Source organism: Eleginops maclovinus, chromosome 9 (assembly GCF_036324505.1).
Source record: "Eleginops maclovinus isolate JMC-PN-2008 ecotype Puerto Natales chromosome 9, JC_Emac_rtc_rv5, whole genome shotgun sequence".
NCBI lineage: Eukaryota > Metazoa > Chordata > Actinopteri > Perciformes > Eleginopidae > Eleginops > Eleginops maclovinus.
In genome coordinates, this window is record NC_086357.1 from 6729875 (window position 1) to 6748112 (window position 18238).

The window sequence follows — 18238 nt, forward strand, 5'->3', positions numbered from 1 at the left end:
TAGCACTTTAACAACCTTATTTGATTTACAAAAGGCTTTATTATAACATATAACTACAGAAAGCAAGGCCAACACAATTAAAACGTAATTAATTTTTATTAAAATTAGACTGATGATTAATTAAACTAAACAAACAATAATGCAACAAATTACTAGAATGAAAAATCCACAAAAGTTTGAATAATACATTGGACAGAAATACATTGAAAAACCAGCTAAACAGAAATACTAATGCTAAGGTAGATGGGATGTAAAGTGCAACACCCAAAGCCTTGAGGGAGCACAAATATATTTAAAAAATGACCACAATCATGGAGACTTTGTCATTTTTGCAAAGTCCATAATGCTACTGGCCCTAGTTTGGTTGGCATGTGTAAACCAACAGAACAGTCATTGGCTCCTTTATTCAGTATTAGCACATTAAGTGTTCCTCAGTGAGGACTTGGCATATTCCGAAAAAGTACACTTTTCCAAGGTGAGTGTTTGACTAATCCTATCAGGGGCTTTCTATATGTGCTCATTGATTTCAAGGCCCAGTGGCTGAGCTCGAGTCAGAATAAATGTGGGCGGTAAGACAGCGTCTGCTTTGTGTGCTTAATGAAGTCTGGTTGTCAGCAAGCCTCCGCATCCTCAATTCACAGGCTCTAAAGGGCTCAAACACTACAGGAAAGTTAATATGAGGAATATGTGTAAATGCATGTCTGTTTTTAACTTCTGAGTGGGTGCTCACGGGAATAGCTTCTTTTTTAATCTTCAAAGCGAGATTAGCACTGATGTTATTCTGTTTCCTGTTGTGCTAATGTAAGAGTGTCTCCTTCATGGCCTTTTGCTTTGCGTCTTGGTTTGCACAACATTGTTATGTGCCTTACTATAGTGTGTGTGTGTGTGTGTGTGTGTGTGTGTGTGTGTGTGTGTGTGTGTGTGTGTGTGTGTGTGTGTGTGTGTGTGTGTGTGTGTGTGTGTGTGTGTGTGTGTGTGTGTGTGTGTGTGTGTGTGTGTGTGTGTGTGTGTGTGTGTGTGTGTGTGTGTGTGTGAGTGACCTCACTGCACAGGCTATTGTCTCTACTGTGATGTTCTCACCCATTGATGGATAAGCAGATATTTGCCTGTTTTACTCTCTCTGTTTCTCCTTGTCTTCTTCCTCCTACTCCTTATTTTGACCCCTCTCGTTATTTACTTTTTATTTTTCACTTTATCTCAAATCCCTCCATCATCATTGCACCCCGCCATCAAAAAAATACAATCCAAATCTCACCACTCAGATCAGCGCGAAGGTTGGTTTTTTCACTCTTTACCCTCCTAAAGCCAAGGCCAGGCAGACTGGAGCCGTGCTGCGCCAGCTTCATGCTAGGCGCCTCAGGCCCGTCCCGGCCTCTCTCTCTCAGGACCCTAACCCTACAATGCAACCCCCCTCCCCCCTCCCATGCTACAGTACATGCTTCCTTGCATCACATTATATATTGCTCCATGCAGCAGATTGTGCTTCTGAAATGTTGTGAAATGTGCATGTCTTATTGTGCTTTAGCACAGAATATATACAGTACATACATTTCCCCACTAGTAAAGGTTAAGGACGATGTGACACTGAAAGGCCTTTGTGTAAAGTAGCAACTGCGTGAGGAGCAATATCTTCTTCCTTTTGTTTTTCAACGCGTCATGTCACATGACAGATAGGACAGTTAACATGTAGTTGTCAGTTGGATCGGCAGGGCTATTGCTGGTCTATACATGTAGGAACCCACGGTTTACAGAGAATCATCAAGAGTAAAACCATAACTTGGTGGCGGCCAAAAATATTCAATTTATAATATATTTATCAAATCTCAGTGACAAAGGTTTTTCTTCCTGTTGTCACTGGAGTTAGTTATTGTTGACAACTTCATGACATATTCCAAATCTTAACTGCTTATTTCTCACCTGTAACAATGCAAAACTAATTTGGTGATACAACTACAGTTACATTAAAATATATCAACAATGGTTCTGGTTCATTTCCTCCTTATCACCTACGCCAGCAGCTTCCCATGTAAAATATGCAAAACAAAAAGCAACAGGATTTGATAAATGTCTTGTTGTTTATGAAACATGTCAAATGTGTTTTGTGATATTTATATTACTCATGGGTATCATATTACGTAGAGACATCAGTGATTCCAAACTGAGAAACAAAGATGCAAATAATTGTATAGTACTTTTAAAATCATCCCAACATTACTTATTCCTAAATGACACAATGAGCTTTTGCCAATGAATCCCAAAACAATATACCAGCAACAGGTGCAACCAGTCACAGATTTTAGCATGTGGTTAGCATTGCAACTTCTTGGTTAGGTTCAGGCAAGACCATGTTAGGTTAAAGTAGAAATGATTTCTCCCCAATAAAGGTAATTGCATACGTTTGTGATTAATGGTAAACCGAACCTTGACAGAAACACTGATACTTGCCTGAAATCGTTTTTGAATATCAACTAAGTAGGGACAAAGAGATCAAGATGATGTGTCACTCAACTCACGCCTTTCCTGGTGAGGGAACAAAAACTTAAACTACATAATTCATAACCACAACATCATTTGAGTATGTGCTCACTTCACAAAATGTTGTGTCAGTGTCATGACGTCCTCCCAGCATGCTGATAGTGTTGTTATTGTCTAGGCTAATTCAAAGGCATGGCTCATCCCAGCTCTCATCAGCTGTCTGACCACCATTAGTCTGAGTGGCAGCCTCAGAGCTCCCTGCTTCAACCGCTCTGCTCTTTTCTCAGAAAACAAGACTCTCTAGAAGATCAAAATAGCCTCTAACATGTTTACAGCCTTTTCAAAGAATCTCACTGCTGGATCATTAATAAGAGAATGCTGAGGAGCTCAGAAATTGAGGGGGAGTGAAATGCTATTGGAGAGAATTTCATCCCAAGCTGTGCTAAGTAGTGTTTGATAGGTATGCGGTGCATCTTGTTGGTCGTCTTTTGTGTTATAGTAGCTTTTGATCTTGTTTCTTGTTTGGGGTCAGAGAGTGGATATTTTTGCAGTCTCAACTGAAAGGACACATTTAATTGTCAACTATAATCAAACCACAGTTTAATAAAAAGGATTTTAGTTAAAAAACAATAATCATTAGAGCTGTTATTTTTGTCAAGGTAAGAATGTGAAAAAATGTGTTGGCAGAAGTATGACGCAATAGAAAATTACCTTGAATCATAAATCTCAGCTTAAATCTAGTGTGAAAGTCTGAGTAGCCCTTTGTATAAAGTATCACATACTGGCTGAATGGGTAACTAGGTAATATAACTTAGTTTAACTTATTTTAACTTAGTTGGTACAACTTCAAACTAAAGTGAAAGTCAAGGTTTTATGTCCCAGAAAAAAGCTGCAGTGCAGAGTGCAGGATGGGACGAAGGCCCATTAATAATGCTGTCACCTTTGGCACAGAACGTGTGACTCTAAGAATAAGAACTCATTCTGAAGCGACTCTTATCTTCAGTGAGCTACAGTATTATGTGTTTCAAATCCATCCTTTCCCGATAAGAAATATTAAAGTAATATAGCCATAATGACATGGCTCAGTGCAGTTCGCCACACGACTGATTTGACACTGAACAATTCCTCAGCCATGTGCATGGTTGCAAAACAAATCTTCAAATCTAAGTGTTCATCGGCACAATGCATTATGTGGAAGATGCACTTATCATCACATCTGTCATGTCCATTCTGATTGATGCTTTGGCCAGCATGTAGCTACTGGATGTTATGAATAACAGCAAATTCTGTACACCATCAAGGATTTATTCTCATTTCTGCTTTTCAAGTTCAGTTGCTAATCAAAGTGCCCTTCATGCTTCTTATTGCCACGCCCTCTTCAAAGTCCTATTTCTCCTCTGCTTACTTTTTATTAGACATAAGAACTATAAAACTAAATTGCACTGAATCAGATGATATAATAACCTACTCTTTATAATAAAAAATGCAGGTTAACCTTTTGATAAAATTGTTTGTATTGTGCAGGTAAGAGGACTTTTTCATTAATATGAACAACGTTTAAAAAAACGTGTATATAGAAAATGTTCAATTTCTATATAATGGCGATTACCTAACAATAATTTAAACACATGATGTTGCAATGAAAACAACAGATGAAGTCAGAAACTCCAGCTTGTTATTACAAAAACTAAAATTATTCTATAAGTTGTACTTGAATAAGGAAGATTTCAATTTGATTGTTCTCACTTTCTGGGTATTATGGCTTTCACATGTCTGTTAATGTTTGCTATTGTGCTTGTGTCCATTTGCCAATGTGAAACAATCATCCAATCAGAGTTTGATAGAGAGTACTAAGAATTCGGTATTGCTATAGCTAGCTAGCTTCCCAGCTACATCTGTGACAAATGGTGACGGACAAATGACCACAAACAAAGCCACCTAATGAGATCAGTGCAGCAGCAGTGGTTATAGGAATTTAGAAATAATAACTGTTTTACTATGAAATTTAATATTTTGGAAAACATGTTTGCAGAACAGATATTGGCTACCTATAATCACAGTAAATTAGTGAAGTTGACTGAATCAATCTGATTATCAGAATGGATTTCATATGTACCTCTCTGTGTGACTTCCACGCAGACTGTGTCGAAAATTACCTTTGGTACCAAGTTGGAGTTCTTAATGAATGAAAAGTGATAGAATGAACATTAGACTTAAACCTGAGATGTCATCAATCCAGTAGAAGACATACGCTTCTTCTGCTTGAGATGCCAATCACCGCATTCATCAATTTAATATGCTTGATGCCTGTCTAAATCCTGCAGTATGCATGCTGCTACCTCTCCTGCTTGCATACAGATGTTTGCGTCCCCACCCATCGTAGCTTCTCCTTTAACTCTAGCTATTCCTTTTATTAAGGGAAATCTTCTCTACCTTCTCCCTCCTTTTCCTGTCTCTTTTATCTAGCATGCCAACAAAGATATGTGTTTGTCTGCATTCCAACGATTAGCTCCTTCTTATGTGCATCCGTTACTTCTGAATGTCATTGTGGCGACTGTAGAATATTCAGTCTCACCCTGTGTCAGTACCTCAGTCATCCAACCATCAGGCCATTGTGCACACTAACATAAGCAACTCTAACAATAACACTTATGACTAAGTTAATTTTTGTCATGAGCATCTTCCTTGTCAACAAGTTACTTTCTGGTTTCTAATTGACTAATACAAGGACATGATGATTCCCTCAGTGTTGGCCAGCACATTGGTAACATCCAGCATCAGAAACCAGAACTGTGATAATCATCAACAAGCAAACATCTCAGTGTTATTTGTCTTGAACCAACCTGAAGCTCCAATATTCAACTAGCAATCGCAAATTAATATTAGCTGTATTATAAATTGTACTTCAGTTGCTATTTCAGCTAGGCCTCAATGCCTTGGGATCCCCTAGGAGGATCTGGAAGTCGAGGCTATAGGATATTACGATCTACCTTGCTTAGCCTGTGGTCACTGTGGCCACAAGTACAACCCATGGGTATACGACACATAATATTTACATATCCACTGGGAATTGCTGAATGTAGTGGAGGGTTTTCTAACATCTTAATGACCCAAATGAAATGAAGGAGTTGAAATACCAGGAAGTTATGGCACCACAGATCCACCTACGGCTAACCATGGTTCTGTCTCAGTCAAGAATAAATAAATAATATAAACAGTAACAGAATATCAAGGATTCAAGTTTATTCCATTCATCCTTCCATCCTTCTTTATCTGAAGTTGGGTCAGGAAGGTTGCAGTTCCAGCACATGGTCAAATGAACCAGCTCCAACTGGGTGATTCAAAGGCATTCCTAGGCCAGTGTGGAGATATAATCCCTCAACCTGGTCGCGGTTCTGCCTTGTTTCCCTCCCAGATGCTTGGACATCTCATGTGGGAGATGCCAGTCAACCTCTGGAGCATTCCCATTTTGTCTGCTTGTATGATCAAACGTGTTGTTTTGGTCATGAACCATCCTTCATGACCATACAGTATGAGAGCTTTGCCTTCTGGCTCTGCTCTCTCTGCATCAGATTGGTGCAGTAAAGCAACTGCAACACCACTGCCACTGCTCAGAGTCTTCGCCCTCTCCATTTTCCCCTCACTCAAGAACAAGACACCTTGGGGTAAGGATTCATTCAATACTTGGGAGTAGACAGTCCATTGGTTTCCTGCTGAGAACCATGGCCTCAGATTAAGAGGTGCTGAATCGGCGTTGTTTCTCCTCAATGTAAGGTTCTACTTACATTTCTCTTTTATTTCTGAGAGGAAGAATAATTTGGGAAAGGTACAAAATACATGATAAAAATTGCACTCCCGTAAAACTGAAATGTTTGCAAAATATTCATTTAATACTTTAACACAATTTGAAAAAGTTCTGATGTGATGCTGGCCAACAGAGTGTGACTCATCTTATGTTTCTGTCCTACCTTCACTGTGTTAAGGATTTCAACATGTCATGATGTCTATCAGTAAGACCTCTGATGTATTGCTGGTTGTAGTATTTCCACTTACCAACAGATGATCAATGGGGATATGAAATGTAGGGGTCTGGTTTTTGCTGTGCACCCTATAAAATGAATATTTTTGTCCCAGAACTGCCATGCCATAAAAGCTTAACATAGAGTATAACCCAGCCTGAACTCTCTTAACTTAAAACAATCCAAATGTTCTTTTAAAGGCACCGAGTATACCATCTACTGATGTGAAGAAGCCTCATTATATAATGATACATATTGCATAACCTTTGACCTGATTCATGATCATCATGAATTGACATTTATGACATAATAAAGGCAAAATCTATTGAAATATTCTGAGAGTTTTATTCATGCGCTAATTAAAGCAACATAAACTTCCAATAATGAGATATTTGCTTTCCATGTTGATTTTATAAAAAAAACCGTCTCATCGGCATTGATCAATAATGGTATTGATCCTGAAAATAAATATCGTTGCTGTCTGGTTGTAAAAATTCTAATTTGAAGTCCTCCAGCCTCCAACATGAGACCAGCTACAGTAAGAAAGATTTCCCTTGAGTTTGCCCCTGAATCTTCCTCCTTTCCTCCTTTCTTAGCTTTCTTCCTCCACTCATCCTCCTTCTCTTCAACATCATGTTTTCCAGTGATCAGCCTCCACAGAAATGAATGCCAGCCGTCTGGTTTCAGAGTTTAGTGCTTCTATGCCAGCAGACAATGCTGTTCTTGTATGATCAGTGCCCAAAACACAATTTCTCCTTCCTGACAGTAAGATTTAGCCAACAAAAGTACTCCAGAACTAAGTGAATTATCAGGTACGCTCCAGCAAAACACAATGTTCCTACTACCATTGCTACTTACCAGTTCTAGCATCACTACTTTTACATCTGATTTTATTTCTGAAATACACAATGATAGAACTATTCCATCTCTGTGGTTAAACCAAGACCAAACCTTCAGAAAAGCCTCTGATCTGCAGAGTAAGCTCCCCACATCCATATACCAGCCTGAAGCTTATATTACACCCTGTGAGTCAGATTTTCATGACTCTGTGCTCGGCTAAGTCAAGAGAGCTTCACTTATGCAACACGGCCAACTGCATATTTAACATCACACAGTACTGTTACACTAATTCAGATGCAGTGTAATGAAATCCCAGCTCTTAGGGGGAGATTTCTATGGAAGGGAGATCACAATACGGGAGAATTCTTCAGTATCCTCTACAACCTTAGCATCAGGATGAGATGGGAGTTCTCCGCACTGGCCGCATAGAAGACTCCAGGTGCATTTTAATCCCTCCAGCCCAGCAGGAAACCTCAGATAGTCCGGATAAATCACACGCCTTAGGCACAGGCTCTCAATTTCCTCCACTTCCAAGTGAACCCTAATTTATATGTAGTGGAGAAAAGTTGGCGTATAATAGGTAATGCCATATGAACTTCATGGGGCTCCAAGAGGCAAACTAATGTGTGTTAGTTCCAGACTGTAAAGCGTTCCAGCATAAGGCCTTTCCCTAGTGAGACCAAGATGCTTCTGAATGGGAAGTTCAGCTTGACATTTAAGGGAATTTATAAGAATATTTCATTATATTATTATAGATAGAAACACGCCTATATAGGCAAACCAGGTATGTTTACTATATTTGATATCTTTTTAGAATGGCCACACTTGAAGGGGGGGGGGGGGGGGGGGGCATAAAAACTGCTGTAATAAAAGGTGAGGAAGGATTCAAATGGGAATAATGCCAATGCTAACTGATGATGGATTTCAAATCTTCACAAACTGATTTAAAGAGATTAAACCACTTAACCACTTAAAGATGGGATTTACTTTGTAATGTAGTTCATCATATCTAAGTCATAATGTCAGTAAGTTTGAGTAAAGTAGAGACTTAGCTTATCTCGTGGGAATGGGCCTAATCAGAGATGTATATAAACAGACCTGGATACAGTGCTGGAGGCGGGGCCCCGTTCATTCCTGTGAGAGTTGCTCGGTGGCGCATGAAGACAAAATAGCCAAACTCTAGCGTCAAATACCTAGATCACCTCGGGACTTAGACCTATGACCCTGAGTAACCTGAGTAGAAAAAAAACACTTGTGATATTCTCCAATCTAACATTTAAGCCAGAGAACTAGTTTAACTGCACATTATGAGTGTAAACCTTATCTCACCATTCAATAGTCCAAAGGTAATTTAGGAGCATGATGGGACAGTATAACTGTTATTCAGTTCTATCACACTGGTGCACAGTAAAAGCCAGGCTAGTGACTTATGTTGTCAGCCAGTGGTCCCGTGACCCCTCCTCCTCTGTATCCTCTCTAACTCCCCTTCTCTACCTCCTGCAGTTCGCCGTGTACCTCCCCGTTTCTCCATCCCCCCCACCAATCACGAGGTGATGCCCGGCGGCAGCGTAAACCTCACCTGCGTCGCGGTTGGTGCCCCCATGCCATTTGTAAAGTGGGTGAGCGGCGAGGTGGAGCTAACCCGGGAGGAGGAGATGCCGATTGGCCGCAACGTCCTGGAGCTCACCAACATCCGCCAGTCTGCAAACTACACCTGCGTGGCTATCTCCTCCCTGGGCATGATCGAGACCACCGCCCAGATCACTGTCAAAGGTCAAATACCTGAATCTGTATCTAAATGTCTGAATTATTTTGTAAGGAAATATTCAATTGGTGCTTTTTATTTGATTGTATGTTTATCACATGCTTTTTGTGGCTAACACACAATGTTTTTCTGTGCTTTGGAATGCAAAGTTTTATGTATTGATCGTGTTTCAAAGAGGTAGATCTCCACATTAAGAAATGTCACTAAGCCCTAGTGGAAGTACAGGACTGAATTTTATCAAGTTACAATTTGTAAGTTAATTCCCAAAAAAGGATCAAATGCTTTCTCACCAGCTTTCAACTGCTTCTCACTGATGTGGTTGAAAGCTCCGACAAACTTTTGGACCTTTGACATAAGAATCTCTAGCAATTCTTCAAATTCTTCATACATTTATAGCATGACACAGCATAAAGCAATAAAAATGTTGTTTTTCATGAAATAGACTTTATTTTCAAATTGGAAAGGGTTATCCCTTCAGAGGGATGGTGGTGCACAATAAGCCTGGGCAAATGTTTGGTCACCTGGAGCTAGGGATGGGCAGAGGGGATGAAGGGGATCTGGTGTCTGGCTACTATTAGAGGTTTGTGCTCCCCTTGAACAAAAACGAGGGTCCAAAATGATTTTTACGTCAGTCCAAGCAACCAGGTAAACACTACAAGAAGGTTCACACTTACTTGCCCATTCTCACAACAGCCATTGGAGGGTTGAGATTCAAATGTCGCCTGGACATACATGAAGGGAAATTGGGGTGTTTTTAGTTACTGCTTTAAATGCTGTCATTTCTTTATTTACTTTCAATTTGCCTGGATAGCTATAACATCTGATATTATCCAAAGAAGGCTTATTAAATATAGGGATTGATTTCTGGCTCCCCTGTTAAGTTAATACAGTATATTGTATTATATTTTAGTAGGGTTAAAAACACTTAAGCCACTTAATATTTAGCCATTTAAACATCTTTGTGTTGTATGTTAAATACTCTAACCACAAGTCCATGATTGTTTAAACTTATGTTCTATTCAATTGTGTGCACACATTATGTTATCTAAGAGCACACATTTTTTATATGAACGTCTGTGCATGAGCTGTAATTAGATTGTGACACCTGAGGGCTCCATATATGAAACTTCCAAATAATTTAGTTCTATCTTGTAAACATTCAGGACCATATTCTCTGTATGCATTAAATATATGCACTGGTGATGAACTCCTGCTATGATTATGTACACTACAGGTGGGTTTAGGCCTGCATGGCAACATAACACTAATATAATGCTAGCCCTGTGCGGGTGAGGAGTGGCTTCTGAATGATAATGAACCGACAGCCTGTTTTGTTGAGGAGCTCCAAGCCCGCTGAGCTTCAGCAGTTCTTCAGAAATCTGACTGTTTTTTCTCTGCTCTCTAACAGCTCTGCCCAAGCCACCCACATCCCTCATTGTGACAGAAACTACGGCCACCAGTGTCACCCTCACCTGGGACTCTGGTAACCCAGAACCGGTGTCCTACTATGTGATCCAGTACCGTGCCAAAGTGTCCGACAACGGCTTCCAGGAAGTAGACGGAGTAGCCACGACTCGATACAGCATTGGCGGCCTCAGCCCCTTCTCGGAATATGAATTTTGCGTCATGGCCGTCAACAATGTCGGTCGGGGGCCTCCCAGTGGAATTGTAGACACCCGTACAAGCGAGCAAGCCCCCTCCTCCCCTCCTCTTCACATCCAGGCGCGCATGCTGAGCTCCAGCACCATGCTGGTCCAGTGGGAAGCTCCAGAAGAGCCCAACGGACAAATCCGAGGCTACCGGGTCTACTACAGCTCGGAACACGATGCCCCCCTTAGCGCCTGGCAGAAACACAACACAGACGACAGCATGCTCACCACCATCTCAGGCCTCACCGCAGATATCACCTACAGCCTGAGGGTGCTGGGCTTCACCTCCGTGGGAGACGGGCCTCCCTCTGAAGTTTTGCAGATCAAGACCCAGCAGGGAGGTGAGAACACGCTCAGTATAGCAGTGCCAAGAGATGGCACAAAAACATTTTTAGCAGGGTGCCACTGGGTCAGGATTGTGCTGGGTTGTTTTGTAGCTACAGAGCCAGGAAGTGATTGTTTCCTGGCAAATATTTTGGATCATTTTCTTAATCTAGCAAGCATCCACATTTTTAAAACTCCCTTAATTTATAATGCTGTGTTTATTCTTGCCTACTCGGATGCAAGAGAGAAGATTGCGAACATATTTTATCAACCTAAAAAGCTATGAAGGCACACATGCTAGCAAAAGATTTTCCTATTTACATCTCCAGCAGGCAGAGCAGCGTTAGCATTTGTTTGCAGTCATATCTATGTCCGCTGATACATGTAAAGTAGTTCTTGTATTTCTATTCATAACCTCTGGTTTGGTTTCCTTCCATTCCTGAGACACTTGTCTGCTTTTCTAGCCTTTCTTCAACACTGCACTGTTCAATGCTCCACAAAAAGCAAGTGTGAGCATGTGTACTGGAAAGACACACAATAAAATATAAATAACATACTCATTATGCATGCTAGAGAGACTTGCTTTCGACTGTGCTCTTGATATACACACTAGTTCAATATGCAATGTTTAAAGTACCACTCAGTTTTATAATAGTTCAACTAAATTAGGCTACGGCATGGCATTATGGTAAGACTGCTACTTACTTTAAAGTAATAAATTGTCCCATTCTGCATCCTCTTATGATTTTTTAATTGGTTGTTACACTTCAAAGTAAATATTTGTATTGAAATCCATCAAAGTTATTTTGTTGTCGATTGATGATGTACATTTTTGGAATACTACCTGCAAAATCTACCAGGAAATAACAACACCAGCAGAATGACAAAAGTAACAGTCAACAGTTAACAGTCATCTACAGTACATCTCTAATGACACCTCTATGATGGAAATGGATTGGGGATTTTAACTGCCGAACCTCAAGTCCAGACTGAGCTACTGCCAAAAACTGGAGTTGTTTCTTTCAGATTGATGCTCGGCTGTTTGCATGAAGCCGCACGTGGACTTACTGTACATGTGTGTGTCAGAGCAAGCGACACAAGCAGAGAAATGAAGTCACGGTTAATATGGATAAATTAAGTCACACTGATTTCCCCCACATCAGCTGGAAAATGAAGAAAACCAGAAGTGTAATGTGAGACATCAGTCTACCAGACAGCTACCAGCTGAGATACACACAGCGGGTAATATCGTGCAAGGATACTGTGTCTAAGTGTGTCTCTGTATGTTTAATATTGAGTTTGCACACACTTTATCCTGAAGTGAACTGAAAATAGAGGACTAATAATAATATTTCATTCGCAGAGAGCCTGTTTTTCAATGTGTTTTCGCTTACTGTGGCTATAGAAGAAGAATGACATCACAACAGAGCTGCAATGGGAGATAAAGCCACCCAAATACAGCTGACCCACTTTATTTATTTTCGGAATAGAGTTCAGCACCCTTGTAGGCCAATATGAATCATTTGGACTTAAGTGCGTATTACAAAGTATGGTATCAGACTGTGGAGGAGTGTTTCTATCCGTTGTTTTATCAGCAGATTACTGTTGTTAATATTACATTTTCTCAAGTCATGCCATCTATTATGAGACGGTCTATTACATCATATCAGCAGAAGCACAGGGAACCTTAAAAGCAACTCAAACACTTCAATGTGTTCAAGCATTTGTACATTTTAAAGGGTTGGAACAATAACAGTGCTATCCGAACTGATCATGAAGCTGTAGATCCATCCTCTATTTTAAAGAGCAATTATTACTCTTTTGGGTGTTTTCCATTTCCTGTAATGTGTTATATAGTTTTTTATAGTTTTGTGAATATAAAAGGCAAAAATGTTAAAGTTAAGTAAGTAAAGAATATTGGCTTTTCTCTGAGGCCGACCTACTCCGTGTTTTCTTTGGTGCAATGGTCTAAGGACAGAGGGTGTAATATCCCCTGAAAGAAACGCGTATTTTGCAATAATTGGCTGTATAAATAACATTTGCTTTGAGTTTGATTGTGTGTATCTCCACCTCTGAATTTACCCTGTACTGTTTCCTTCTCAGTTCCTATCTTTAAGTCTCTTCATGTTTCTGTTTCTCCTTTCAGTTCCCTCTCAGCCATCTGGTTTTGAGGCTGAGGCCGAGCTGGACTCTCGCATCATGCTGTCCTGGCTCTGGCCGGTCCAGGAGCCCATCATTCGCTTTGAACTGCTGTACTGGGAGGAGAGCAACCCTAGGGACAAGGTCATTGCCACCTTTAAACTCTTTTAAAAATTGTTTTGTTTGTTAGTTTTTGCATTCAAACTCTGTGAATATTGTTATTTTTGAATCATTAATTCTAATTATTATTAAATGATACGTTTTACAGAGATTTTACATTTATTTGTATTGTATTATATTACTATTTTTAATAACACATTATTTTTGTTGTATTTGACGGCGAACCTTTTTGCTCCATTTTCATTGATTTTTACAACTTGTGTCCTTGTGAATGATTTATTTGGAAGAAATGCTTTTTATGTAGATGTGCAACCAGTACTGGTAAATGTAGTCAACTAAAGCAATACATTCCTATTAACATTCCATATCGTTTTCTTGCTTGTGGAGCCTTACCTGCAATGCCTACATACCTACACCAGGATGCATTGTACAGGATATTAACTCCTAAAATCCCCGCAGGCAGTATTCTTTGGGCTCATTCAGCCTCAGCCTCTCTATACAGCTACAGCTTACTCCAAATTATTTTTTTAATATGCCCCGTGCCCCCGTGGCAACCCAGATTCGGAGTTTCAAAATCAAAGGTGAATCTGCATGTAGTTCTTTATGGGATCCACCTTCCTTACCGTGGCACGACAGAAGGGAGTACATTTTAGCACACACTGAGGAATGTAGTGCTCAGTGTGTGCTATTGACAACATTTACCATCAGAACTGATAGGACACACAAAAACAAGTGGCACATTTTCCAATTATGTGTCATCTCATTAAATGTGTCATGAATGACATGGTTTTATCTTTACCTCCTAAGAGCACATCCTATAGTTTAGTAAAGGCATCAGTGCCTTTTCTGCCATATAACTCATTGGTTAGAGATGGCTACATAAACAACTGCCCAGTAAGACAATGCCCTTCCCTCTGTCTCCCACTTTACATATCTAAGGCCCTCTCTGTCCAAACAAAACATAAAAATAATAATCAGGGTTTTGTTCAAACCGGGTAACAGGGGCACTGCGACTTATTGCTTCGGCGTGCATCGTACCAAAATGCAGATTTTCCCCGTAACATTTTAACGTCATGCCAGAAAATTACATATTTTTTGTCAAAAACTGTGTAGTTTCTCCAAAAATATGAAAATCGTGTCACATGGCAAAAACAGCTCTGCTTTAACGGAGCTCTGAATTAATATGGGATGGATGTCCGGTGGGTCTGCCGTTGGATGATAATCAGGCAGCAGGCTGACACTGAAACTGAGATTTCTGAATCAGATCATTTATTTTACTGTCCTTTTTTCTGTAGAAGACGTAAAGAAACTGTAACTCAGGATTTATTTGTTTTTTGATATGCAATTATGACCCAGCAGCTTTAAGACATGAAGAAACTATTATTTTCAGCTTCGCTATAATGCATTATTTTCGCCGGAACATGGGCGGGGCCGTCGTTTTGGCCGGAAGTGACTTTAGTGCCTTCATACTTATTTTTTCTAGAAAACCCCCTGATACATTTTTTGATACATTTAATGAATACAGCGTTTTTCATGATACGCAAAGTTAATGCAATTAACAAAAACAGTCACACAAAAAACAGTCCATATCCAATGATGAAAAGGGTTGGGGTCAGGGTTCAATTGTTTGTGTTCAGTATATAGCTTTGGCTTAATGATCTCACGGTTTTCATTTTTCCACAGCGTCATGCCACGTTTGACCCAGCAGGCTCCTATGCAGTGGACGGTCTAAAGCCGGACACACTCTATATGTTTTCCCTGGCAGCAAAGTCTGAGATGGGTTTAGGAGTGTTTACCCAGCCCATTGAGGCCCGGACTGCCCAATCCAGTAAGTTCTAAAGCCTTTCAATGTCACCTTTACACAAGGGTTTACGCTAGGATTTTTTCTTGCGGGTCAAGTGTCTGAAAATAAATTATTTTACCGGGAAAATTCGGACATGTTTCAATAACAGATGTTACAAAAGCAACTATAATGTTAACACGTTTTTTCCCCCGCCCCCTGGAGGCTAGAGCCTGGTTAAGTTCTGGTTCTTTGCCGGTAAAATATGCCGCTGTTGTTGATGTTGTTGCCGGTTTATACCACTATAAGATAGCAACAAGTAGTCAAGGTAGTCAAATAAGCTTCGGCTGCTATGTTAAAATCACCTGTTTTATACCAGACAAACTTTCATAACAGCGTTGTGATGCCAAACAGCGTCAATTCAGACTGAGCCTCATACACTGATGGGGATGGGGGGTATGCATCAGCTGCTTGTGTGACAGTCAGACAGTGAGCACTTTCCAGCGGCCGCTAACCGTGAGCTAACGGCAGACTGAACGCCGGTGGACGAGCAGCACTGCAGCGGGCAGTAAATGCCGCTGAACCCAGTGCCGCTGCTAGCCATTTTGGTGCCCTAAGCATAATTCCTTCATGATGCCCTCCCCCCCCCCCCAATAAAAAAACATTATGAGTTGTGATGAGTGAGTGGGGAGGGGAGAGGGGGGCACCATCGGTACCTTTGAGTAGTATGCCTAAAAAGTGCCTCATATTTCTATAGTCTACTGAAATAATTTCGGCCTTATAATTATTATGACGATTTTTCATTAGGCTATTTTTGGTGGTGCCCCCTCGACACTTGGTGCCCTACGCACAGCGCGTAATGCGCGTTATGGGAGCGGCGGCACTGGCTGAACCACTAACAAACAATGCACCACGGCGCTCTGGAGAAAAGCATAAGGTTTGAGAAGTAGTTCTCTAATTCAATCTGGCGCCGTATGACAAAAGCAACCCGACCATCGACCCGACGCAGTCCCCGACTGTTATTGTGAGCAGCTTGGGAGAAAATCAGCGAAGTAAACAGTGATGTCATGACGCAGCACCAGTAAAGTAGCTTTCATAACACAAATGTCTAGGGATAGCCTACATTATGTATGTGTTGAATGAGCATTATTACCATACATTTTGACCGGCAGATTTTGAATTGACCGGTTTATTATACATTTTACCAGCTAAAACCGGTAATTACCGGCTAACGGAAACCCTGCTTCACACATGTAAGTGAAAAATAAAACATGACTCACTGTTGCCTTTCAATTTTGGTAGATTCTATGAACAAACTATCAACTAATCGGACAAGCCATCTTGTGAAAAGTCAAGAAGTCGATGAGTGTTAATAGAAGAACTCCATAAACAACAACATGCCACTTCTCAAGTAGGCCTACTAGGAGGACATTTAAACTCGAATGCCTCAATATGGATTCCTTTGTGTACTTGCGAAACATAGTGACAATGAATCTAAATTTAAACAAGAGGCGATTTCTCTAAGACTGCGAGAAGCTCAGCTTCCTCTAAAATGTCAAAAATTGAATGGTCAAATATGTTCTGTTGTGTTAACATTTCATTGACTACAAATGCGTTAGAATACGTTCATCTCGAAGACGAGTTCGCTCAGAATCAGCTACTTATCACAAGTCGACAGACTCAATTTTGTTAACTTCTCATACATTCCCGTAATGTCAATGCATTTGCCCTTAGAAGCCGAGCCTCCATCCATCTTAATGAGACTGCATGGAACAGTTTTTTTTCATTGCCTCGAAACTCGACGGTCATTGGATAAATGCCACGATTTTGTCCCGCCCCCTGACGCTCAGCGTCTCTTGGGGTGGATGGAGCAGTGGGCTGACCTCGGCTAGCCTGGGACGCTGGGCTTCCGCATGATGATTGGAGGATCAGTCGAAAGGCTGAATCACATTTTGATTGACGGCTATTTTGAGATATACCGTCACTTGAGCATTTGGGAGCTCAGTCCCATCGTGGATTTTGCAAGTGAAGTCAAAAGAGAAACTGCAACCCATTACTTGATATTTGCTTGGCGTAATTGCTTGACCGTTTCCATTGTTCATTTCTTACACTGTAAGTAAAACACACACATCGTATTTCCTTGTTTCAGTTTAACATAATTCCCACATTTCCTTGTTCGAGTTGAATATCGTTTCCTTAGTTCGTTCATTCATCCATACTGTTGGCTAGGTCGGTGAACTAGCCAGCTAGTAAGGTGCACACGATGGCAGACCTGATTTTGGCGAAGCCATTTGATAGTCTTCCTTACGAGAATTAACTTAGAATTAAACAGCAGGGCAGATCAACACCTAGGATTGATTTGATGCAAAACGTAGAGAAAAGTAACATGTCTTTTCAGCTCTCCTGGTATGACAAAGTTAGCTGGCTGACTGGAAGTGCTGTGACAAAGAAAGTGTACTGCTGGCCATGTCTCTTGATGAAACCATCGCAGGGATGTGTTGTCTGGTCAAAAGTGGGTTTTGGGGATCTGTCTAACTTTGACAGGGCATGCACTCAATGAAGGTGCTCGCATTCTTGCTTTTGTCAAAGAGTAGAGGTCAGAGGGGGATTTCCAGGCTGTTTATGACAAAGCAGCAGGTCTCACATCCGACCCACCAAATGAGCCCATGAGAAGGCGCCGTCTCTCCCAATTCCAGATATCCCCAGGAGCGCTACAGAAATCTGTACATGGTTATCCTTGATAATCTCATGGAGCAGAGTCCTCAGCGTTTTTCAAATTTGGAAAGTTTGCTCTTCTTAGAATTAATAAAACCAGGGAAGTTTGATGAGATGAGAGAAGGGTTTCCAGAGGAGGCATTCCAGAGTGTCATGGAAAATGATGGCCAATACTTTGATTCAGGTAGACTGAGGTCTGAACTTCAAGTCCTGTATTCAAATCAGGACTTGCAGGGTAACAGGGGAAAGCTGTGTGATTTCTTGGTTTTTCTAAAAGACATGGAGTTGGACAGTGCAATGCCCCAGCTGTACAAACTGTTATTAGTGGCAACAATTGGAGTTACATCTGCGGGTGTAGAAAGGAGCTTCTTCTGTTTAAAAAGGCTTAAATCTTAGACCCGCAACACAATGG

The 18238-nt window shown here is 40.7% G+C and overlaps 1 protein-coding gene across 10 annotated transcripts in view; it reads left to right on the forward strand.

Moving 5' to 3' along the window:
* The window catches only part of ptprfa (protein tyrosine phosphatase receptor type Fa), a 185273-nt gene that overhangs the window by 87110 nt on the left and 79925 nt on the right, over window positions 1-18238 (forward strand). For 9 of the 10 annotated variants that reach the window (XM_063891084.1, XM_063891081.1, XM_063891087.1 and 6 more), the window contains 4 exons: window positions 8838-9107; window positions 10508-11089; window positions 13219-13355; window positions 15015-15159. In XM_063891084.1, coding sequence (XP_063747154.1) covers window positions 8838-9107; window positions 10508-11089; window positions 13219-13355; window positions 15015-15159 — 1134 coding nt within the window. Of the gene's footprint in view, window positions 1-1262; window positions 1275-8837; window positions 9108-10507; window positions 11090-13218; window positions 13356-15014; window positions 15160-18238 lie in introns of all 10 variants that reach the window. The other variant, XM_063891080.1, reaches the window with a different exon arrangement.